This window comes from Pseudoliparis swirei, chromosome 1 (assembly GCF_029220125.1).
Source record: "Pseudoliparis swirei isolate HS2019 ecotype Mariana Trench chromosome 1, NWPU_hadal_v1, whole genome shotgun sequence".
Lineage (NCBI taxonomy): Eukaryota > Metazoa > Chordata > Actinopteri > Perciformes > Liparidae > Pseudoliparis > Pseudoliparis swirei.
Window position 1 is genome coordinate 20694471 of NC_079388.1, and position 9972 is coordinate 20704442.

The 9972-nt window shown below is 47.5% G+C and overlaps 1 protein-coding gene across 6 annotated transcripts in view; it reads right to left on the bottom strand.

Moving 5' to 3' along the window:
- The window catches only part of LOC130212017 (ectonucleotide pyrophosphatase/phosphodiesterase family member 3), a 33771-nt gene extending 25348 nt beyond the window's left edge, over positions 1-8423 (bottom strand). For 5 of the 6 annotated variants that reach the window (XR_008835284.1, XM_056443287.1, XM_056443439.1 and 2 more), the window contains exons 1-9: positions 8336-8423; positions 6159-6293; positions 5938-6063; positions 5195-5255; positions 3999-4078; positions 2738-2857; positions 2478-2587; positions 1453-1518; positions 1268-1340 (exon numbers count right to left, since the gene is read on the bottom strand). Coding sequence is in view for 5 of the 6 variants with exons in the window: in XM_056443287.1 (XP_056299262.1) it covers positions 1268-1340; positions 1453-1518; positions 2478-2587; positions 2738-2857; positions 3999-4078; positions 5195-5255; positions 5938-6063; positions 6159-6251 (729 nt within the window). In the remaining variant the exon portion in view is untranslated. The other variant, XM_056443225.1, reaches the window with a different exon arrangement.
- Positions 8424-9972: the final 1549 nt, after the last annotated feature.

The window sequence follows — 9972 nt, forward strand, 5'->3', positions numbered from 1 at the left end:
GATTTGCCTTAAAATAACTGCACTTGCGATGTAAAAAGCCACCAATCAGTGGAACCCCCTGCTGGACGTGATGAGGAACTGCAGCGCTATCGGCACTTTAAAAATAGTCTAAAAAATCAGTTGAAAGCCGATCAGCGCTGAACTCATTGAGCAACATTAGTATGGCTCGTATTACTGACTTTTAATGGTTTTCAATACTTACTGTTAAATAGTTTGTTCTTGCATTTAAAATGCTTTACTGTAACTCTGCATTGTGCGTATTTATCCTACTATTAACAAATATACTACTTCTTATTGTCTTATGTGTTATGTTGTACGGTCTGTCAGACCAGCTGAAGCTCTGGAGACGTTTATGTGTTAACTGTACATGCTCCCTTTCAAATAAAGATAATAATAATAATGTGACACAAGAGCTAAAAGTCGTAGTTTTTGCCACCGACGATCCGAGGCGACAAACGTCGCTTTGAAAAGTTGTATTTGTGTTAACTTGGCCAGTGTTTAAATCGTAAATGTGCGTGACTCCAAACTGTCTTCCAATAAGTCGACAGCTGACGTTGTCGTGTTGAAGACGTGACGTCATCGTCGGGTCTGTTCACCGATCAGTGAAACAGAGACGGACTCATCTCAGGACACACGGTGTGAGTCCCCACTGTGGATGTTGTTGTTGTTCCCTCCTCCAGCTCTCTAACCCATCAACACTCCTGATGACACTGGGAGGTCATCTCCACACACACACACACACACACAGTGAGGCGGTGGAAGAGAATCCTGTGAGTCCTTCAGCTCTACCGGCTCACTAACCGACATTCACATGTACATATATTGTTTTATTGTTATATTTTGTGGTTGTTTTACGTTTTAAGATACGTGGTTTCATTACTATTATTATTATTATTCTGGTAGGACTCACCAGGTGAAGGGAGGATCGGACTCTTTAAGAATCTTTACAAACAACCTGACGCTGCTGATGGGATTTTGATTGTTTTATGAGCAATCTCATTTAATACGTGGAGATCTTTTATCAGTGGAACATTAACAGGACTTCAGACTCCTCGAGGTAACGAGTCCATTACCACGCGTCGATGAGGCTAATGTCTCCGGTACGATGACGGGATCCGTTCCAGGTAAGTTTGATAGACGGTGAGTGTGGACGTCACATGAGGTCGACCTTAAGACGTGATGAACGATTAACAGACGAGAGGATACAAGAGATGAAAGGAAGCGTCTTTCCTCTTCCTGATGGGACTCGGTGGGTCGGAGGACTCACCCCTCCGCTCACAGGACCGTAGCTGTGTCCGGATTTATCTGGTTCCTCCAGGTACAACGTGTAGAAATCTGGTCTGGAGGAAAGAAGTTACTTTTTATTAGCACCAGAAAAGAAAACATTTATGGCATTCGCTGAAGGCAAGTGACCAGATTTGAGCACTTCATTGAAAAACAGCAACAACTCACCTCTGGTCCTCGGGCAGCTGGAGCCACTTCAGCACAGTCAACACTCGTTCTTCAAATGGCACTTTGCTAAAAGAAGAGAGCGGAAAGAGAGACGATGTTTAAAAAGACATCGCAGCAGAAACAGACTCCTGAACTCACTGAACCGCCGACGCCGACCGAAAGGTCACAGAGGTGACCCCTACACCGTCTACACCAGCAGAGAGTTATGCCTTTCAGACATGTGGATGGATAACTTAACGGGGTCCACAGGACCAGGCCCAAGACCCCCCCGCGCCCCAGCAAAATGTCCCTCTAAGAGACACAAGGAAGAAGCCCTAAATGATCACAGAGAAACATAAAAAGACTAAGAAGCATAAAAGAACTACAAAGAAACATGAAATGACGACTAAGAAACAAAAAAGAACTACAAAGAAACAAAAAAGAACTTCAAAGAAACACAAAAGAACTCTAAAGAAACACAAAAGAACTACAAAGAAACACAAAAAGACGACAAAGAAACATAAAAGGACTACAAAGAAACATGAAAGAACTACAAAGAAACACAAAAAGACTACAAAGAAACATGAAAGAGGTTCAACAGGGAACCATTTAAAGGGTTCCCTGTTGAACCTCTGACATGTGACCTGTGACCTGTGACATGTGACCTGTGACATGTGACATGTGACCTGTGACATGTGACCTGTGACATGTGACATGTGACATGTGACCTGTGACATGTGACCTGTGACATGTGACATGTGACATGTGACATGTTACCAAACACACACACACACACACTCAGATAAGTGGGTCATTTCACAACAACAAGGCGGCCAAGAAGACGTTCTGTTCCACTGAGACTTTGTGGTCGGTTGATAGATAGATAGATAGATGTATACTTTATTGATCCATAGAGCGGAAATTGATCCAGGAAGATTACAGCATAACACGAGGGAAGAGAGGAGAAAATAAAAGCACAGAGTGACCTCTTAAAGGAGCAACGCGCTCCATCAGCTCAGAGCCCCCCCCCCCCCCCCCCGACGTACCCGTTGTACGGTCGGTAGATGTCGGGGAAGCTTCCGTTGATCTTGACGTCGGATCCGGGCCAGAAGAAGGTCCCGGACTTCAGGCCCTGATACTTCGCTGTGTGCCAGATCTACAGAGAGCAACGGGACGGGTCAGCGCCGGCTGCCTCCACAACCTGAGACCTTGAGCTGGAGCTAGACTTTTATATATATATATATATATAATATAACAAAATAAACACTTCTTCGACTACCAGACGCCATGTTTCTCTGTGACTGACCGGCTGTCCCAGGTACCAGGCCGGGTTGTCCTTCTCCGGACTGGACAGGCTGAAGGAGGCGTTGAACACCGGGTCGTACATACTGTTGTCAATCAGACCGTTGGACTCTGGATAGAGGCCCTAGGAGGCGAGGAGAGGAGACGAGAGAGGAGGAAAGGAGAGGAGATGAGAGATTAAATTCAGTTTATTTTGTGCAGCCCAAAATACCAAATTAAAGATAATCCTCAGAGGCCTTTACAGTCTTTACACATCCCTGACCTTTGACCTTTGACCTCACATCGGATCAGGAACAACTCCCCGAGGAAACAGAAGAGAGGGAAGAAAACGTCGGAATTCATCCATTAGGAGAGAGGAGAGAAGAGAGATGCTCAGTGTATCCTAAACGTCCATAAGGAGAGAGGAGAGAGGAGCTCAGTGTATCCTAAACGTCCATAAGGAGAGAGGAGAGGAGAGAGGTGCTCAGTGTATCCTAAGCGTCCATAAGGAGAGAGGAGAGAGGTGCTCAGTGTATCCTAAGCGTCCATAAGGAGAGAGGAGAGAGGTGCTCAGTGTATCCTAAGCGTCCATAAGGAGAGAGGAGAGGAGAGAGGAGCTCAGTGTATCCTAAGCGTCCATAAGGAGAGAGGAGAGAGGAGCTCAGTGTATCCTAAACGTCCATAAGGAGAGAGGAGAGAGGAGCTCAGTGTATCCTAAGCGTCCATAAGGAGAGAGGAGAGGAGAGGAGCTCAGTGTATCCTAAGCGTCCATAAGGAGAGAGGAGAGAGGAGCTCAGTGTATCCTAAGCGTCCATAAGGAGAGAGGAGAGAGGAGCTCAGTGTATCCTAAGCGTCCATAAGGAGAGAGGAGAGGAGAGAGGAGCTCAGTGTATCCTAAGCGTCCATAAGGAGAGAGGAGAGGAGAGAGGAGCTCAGTGTATCCTAAGCGCCCATAAGGAGAGAGGAGAGGAGAGAGGAGCTCAGTGTATCCTAAGCGTCCATAAGGAGAGAGGAGAGGAGCTCAGTGTATCCTAAGCGTCCATAAGGAGAGAGGAGAGAGGAGCTCAGTGTATCCTAAGCGTCCATAAGGAGAGAGGAGAGGAGAGAGGAGCTCAGTGTATCCTAAGCGTCCATAAGGAGAGAGGAGAGAGGAGCTCAGTGTCTCCTAGAAGTCAGTGTCATGTAGACGGGTGTGTGTGTCCTAGGAGACGACCCATAGTGTGAGTCCTCACGCGTACGGCTCGTCTCCTAGGACCTACGCGTGAGTCCTCCCTCCTGCGCCTCACCGTGACGATGGTGTAGTGGTTGGGGAACGTCTTGCTGGGGAACGCCGGCTGCATGAACGGCGCCGCCGTGCCACACGTCTCTGCAACAGAAGACCACAAACACACATGAGCCGCGACCGGAGCGCCATTTGGTTTCTCTTGACACGACTCGCTCCTGACAGAATGCCGTGAAGACGTCCGGAGGTCACCCCCCTGGCCGGGTCGGTTCTGTGTCGAGGAGGTTCGGTTCTGTCTCTGAAGAGGCTTCACGGGAAGCGAGTCCTCTTCCAGACCCGGCCATCCATCGATCCGTGTGAAGTCGTTGGAAAAGCCTCGGAACACAAACTGAAACCAAAGATGACTTCATAGGAAGCAAAACCTGGTGGGATAATAAATGATTTGAGAGGACCGCCGCGTACGAGGGATCTGCAGAGGTTCTGTTCTCTGTGATCGGACCAGTTGGAGGTCGTGGAGTCTCGTGATTTGTCCGTCCTGGTCCATTTGGCTTTAAACTCGTTGTGTTATTTTCCACACAAAAAAACCCGAGGGAAGAGCGCCGAAATGAACTGGGAACGATCAAAAAGAGGCCGATGAAGACGATGGTCCGTCTCGTATTCCTGGACGACTTCACGGCCAAATAGCAAATGCAAGATAAAGAAACCCCCAAAAGTTGAATATCCTGCAAAGGTATTTACTCTTTGAAAGAGTTCCTGATTCTCAAGCGTTTAAACTTCTGTCAAACCCCAAACGTGTGAACAGAGCTCTCAGTGAGCGATCTCCATCCACACTGGACATCTTAGCACCGTCTGCATAGTATTCTCTTATATTTTGTGTTTTCTTCTTTCTTATTGTAGTGTTATTTCTATACTGTTGACTCGGAGCCCTGCACTAGAGTTCCAATGAGTCTGGGCTGTTCGATGGGGCAGCTGTGGGGGTGGGGTCTCCAGTTAGGCGTCGGCTGCTGGCTGATTGCCAATCAGCCAGCAGAAATGGCGAGCGAGCTTGACTTTTCCTCGAGGAAGAGGTCGACTGAGTTTGTCCAGCACGGGGATGAGGGCGCCCAGAGAGAGCAGCAGAGGCTGCTGTGAGGGAGGAAAGGAATCAAGGACACAAGATGAGATGCAGACGTATCAGAAGCTTAGGAGTTTAAGGAGAGTCGAGTTTATGGAAGTCAATAACCGTGATGCATTCATGAATATCTCAAAGGGCGTTCTTACCCTGATGGACAGGTGGGGGTCGACAGGTCCTCACACTCGTCCTCCACCCACTCCCTCTCTCCTACAGTGAGGAGGTCAATAACACAGAATGCATTAACAGATGGACACTGACAGTCCTTTGAAGTCAGCCAGCGGGGCTCAAACAGGAAGTGGATCCGGTGTGTGACTTCAGCATGAACCAAACACCGAGCGTCACATGACGTGTGAAGGAGCGTTCCGGTGGCTCTGCCTGCATCACATGTCCTGTGTTAAACATTCTTAACCCCCCCACACACACACACACACACACACACACTCCCCCCTCGCTTGATTGGTCCTTGTATTGTGTAAGCCGCGGTTCAAGAGGTTCTTCGTTGCTGAACGGAACCACGAACCAACAAAGTCTTGACGGTCTGACTCTCTGTTGAAATGTCCATAATTTAGCGGCGGCCATTTTGAAATCTGATCTATTTACAAATAAATAAAGTCACAAGCAGTAAAAAGTTCCCCTCATTAAACTCTTACTACGTTACTTATTAGTGATTTACACTGTCCTGGTGTACTCTGATGCATAAACACAACCAAGTACTTTTGTAACATAACCAAAGACTTTCGTAACTTAACAAAGTACTTTTGTGTCTTAACAAAGTGTTATTGTCTTTTCATGATGTTCTTCAGAAACCCGACGAGGTTCATCCACCATCTTTTGTTCCGTTGCCAACGTGACCCGCGGAGCCCTCGGTCGTGATCGGGTCCGTTCTCACCGTGGCAGACATGTCTGTAGTTGGTGCAGCAGTCGGCTGCAGCGAGGCAGTCGGCGGAGCAGTGGCAGCGGCTCTGCTGCAGCCTGGTCTCTCCGCACCGCGGCTCGGTGCACTCCCACTGCTGCGCTGCGGGGACAAAGGTGGAGGCAGTGCTTTACTTTGTGTTGTTTACAGAAATGAATTGGAAAAAAGGACGCAGGTGAAAGACGCCGGCGGCTCACTGGGGACGGTGCAGATGTCGTGGTAGTCGCGGCAGCAGCTGCCGCTGGCGTTGCAGTTCTTGTCGCATCTGCAGCCGGGCACGTCGCCGTCATACGGCTCGGAGCAGCGCCCCCTGCAGGACGTGTGGGGGACGACTGGGACGGGGGACAGGAAGACGCCTCGTGTTTTACGGACGGTATCTGAGTTTCTGGCAGCACATTGACGCGCGGCAGCAGCACAACGAGATTTCAAGAGTCTAGAAAAATGTTTTGTTTCGTTGAAGGTGAAACATTTTCATCATCATAACTTGAAGATGCACTCAAGAAACACGAGGTTCAGTCCATCACTGAGGAATAACACATGTTGCTTTAAAGACTATTTATCAGATGGATCTCAGCTTGTATTTGTAAGCGATGAAGCCTCGATAACCACCAACGTTAGTCACGGAGTCCCACAAGGTTCTGTGCTGGGGCCACCTTTATTTACCTTATACATGCTTCCTTTAGGCATCAGGAAACATTCCATAAACATTCCTTGTTATGCAGATGATACTCAATTATATCTATGGATCAAACCAGAGGAGTCCAACCAGCTCACTGGACTTCAAGCATGTCTTAAAGACATGAAACAACGTATACTTCCTCCCCGGAGTCTTTGAGACTTCACGTCTCACAGAGTCCATTGGGGTGTCTGGAGCCGGTCCTGGCTCCTGGGTCCGGACTCCAGCCCTAGCCTGGACCTGGCCTCCTTCCCAATGGCCCCGCCTCCTTCTTTGTGCCTCATTTGTCATTTGTGATTTTGGGCTATATAAAATAAACTGAAAGTACTTCATCCATGTCTGGATTCAGCTTGTACCCGGTGTCTGCTGTCAGAGCAGCTTTGTAAACTCAAATGTTCAACTGGAGGAAAGAGCTTCTAGATATCAGCTCTGTTGCCCGGTGAAGAGTTGGGAGGTCATGGTTAACATTCAGCATGCAGAGTAACCACAACACCAGAGTTCTCTACAAGCAGACCTCACTTAGATCTAAGAGTTTCAGATCCAAACCCCTGGAGATCCGGTTTTAAGCTCAGATTGAAATTTGTTAGCAGTTCTCTTTACATTTAATTTCCTCTGGTTTTGCACAGTCGGTGTTTTCGGATCCAGAGCTCGACGTCACATGACGAGTCACCGACCACTGTCATGTGGTGTCACATGAGATCATAATCATGCTGCGGACCGCAGACCCGAGGAAGCCTTTGTGGAGCGATGAGTCGCGCTGACGAAGCAGACGCGACCTTTGACATAACGACGCTTTAAAAGTAGAAACACGAGGCTCTCGCAAAACTGGAAGACCGAGCGAGACCGAACAGGCCGTAAAATAAAACCCAGAAGCAGTCAATAACATCAACTCCTAAACTCCATTGTACGCTGGACACTCGGTCCTTATAGTTCAATATTGTAATATAGACAATAAATTAAGAGGAATAAAGTGTTGAAGAATACGCTTTTGGACAATTAATTATAATCTAAAAATTGTGGTGTAATAAATCCATTTTTCTGATTTATTCTGTTTTAAAATGCTGTGATAAAAAGTTTTGTGTTAACATTTTGTAGAAGGAATAAATTCTGATAATAGAACGTATGATAGGATATTGTTTGACCGGAGACTGCTGGGCTGTCATGGCAACAGAGACCCTCGAGGATAAATATCCGTGAATGTTTGTATACGTGAGTCCCAGCTTTGTCTCTTAATGACGACGTTCCTAGAAAGCATAACTGGGAGTGTGTGTGGAAACATGTTGTCATGGAAACGGTGCGTTGTTGTGTAGCCAAACCCGCATGATGTGTGTTTGTTGTGTTTCTCAACCTGACTCAAGGAACGTGTTCCAACGTGTCTTGAAGCCTGATCGTCCTCCAGGAGACAGACGTGTCCCTGCAGAGTAGGGCGGGTCACGCCCCTCCATCGTGGGTCCGTGATGACTCGTCTGGAGGGGAACTCTCCAGAAACAGAGCTGAAGCTTGGGGCGCCTGTGTTGAACAACTTGAGACTGAAGTCACAGCCTCAGACCCCTGGTGGTGACCCTGTGAAGTGTTGGTCGTGAAGCTGAAGCTGAAGCTGCGGACCTCACAGGGCGTCCCCGAGAGACGACGCTCGGACATCCTGAAGGAGTGGAGCTCTAACACAGAACCTGGCCTTAAACCAACCCCCCCCAGCACCTTTGTTTTGGCATTTCTTCAAATCCAGTCCGAGTCCGAGCCCGAGTCCGAGGATCAGGGTCACGATGGCCGCGGCCAGGACTCCGACCTGCGGCACACACACAGGGTTCAACCCAACAGCAGTGTTCTCTGACTCAGCAGCGTTTATCCTCAAGGCCTCGGCATCGGGCCGAAGCTGCTGAGACGAGGACAGACTTTACAATAAATACAGAAGTGTTCATCGCCGCTAGCAGAGACAACAAAGACACGGACATCGGGTTCGTCATCATTCTGATATTCCAATGTTTTAATCCTCTTATAAGCAATAAGATCTAATCCTAGTGCAGCTGGAGTGGACCGTGTCTCAACCCAATGAGCAGAGCAGATCCTGTGTGTCCAGCTCTGGTCATCTGGCTGGAAGCCAAACCATTAATCTGCTTAGATTACTGATCGTGATCGTTCATCAAAACTCGACCCAGAGCCTCTAAGCAGAGTGAAGATACACAAACTGTCCTAGAGACTACGGATGGGTGCATGCTGGGAAATATGATATATACCTTTATTCGTGCCACAGTGGGGAAATTTCAAATAAATATGAGACCATATGAAGCTATCAGAGTTTGATTAAAGCCAGATTAAAATTAATTTACAGTTTTGTGCTGAAGTTCCTTGATTTACACAATATTTCATATATTTAATATTTAATATTTAATGTTCTGGATTAGACCCAAAACAACCTTTGTGTTATTTATGACGGTTTCTTCTATTCACACGATGTTTTGATCCGTACTGAAATATTAAATGACAACATGACAGTTTATCTGGATCGACCAATTATATCGTCTCTCATGACCAATTCAAGATAAACATCCACAATTAGTTATTTATTCTAGCCAGCGCTACAATAACAGGACTAACTATACAAGGTGCAACACGCTTTATATTCCTAATACGACCTTGTTAATATTTATATGTTGTTTTATTAAAACGACCAAAGAGACGTCACCAATAAGCCCTCCAGACCAACAGCGCATACTCACAAGGATCTTCTTTTTACGCGGCTCCTTCACGAAACCCATCGCTGAGAGAGACAGGCGGTCTCACCGGAAGACAGACAGGCAGACAGACAGACAGGCAGACAGACAGACAGAAAGACAGGCAGACCGTCTCACAGGCGGACAGAGAGTCTCACAGGCGGACAGGTGGCAGCCGGACAGCAGGGGAATACACGCCTCCACTAAGTAGCGTGGCGTGACCTCTGGACTGTCGGCGTGACCTCTGGACTGTCGGCCTGAGACAGATAAGTCACCGATTGGCCGGGAAAGTGGAGATAAACTCCCGTTCTTGCGTTTCCCGTCGGCGACGCTTTAGGAACGCGGATGAAACCCCGAGAGAAAACCTCCAGGGAACGACGGCTGCTTCCTGTAAACATCTCAGAGAGCAGGGATTGGTTCATGAGCCGGTGTAAAGATTACGGGACTGAGAGCTGATAAAGGATTATTGATGATGATGATGATGATGATGATGTGAACATCGACTGCATCGCCGTATCAGAGGAGATTAACTGGCACGTTTCATTAATCCGAAGCCTTGAGCTCGACCTTTGACCAATAGCCTGGCTTCATAAACTTATATTGTATTTTTAATTGTGATAATCG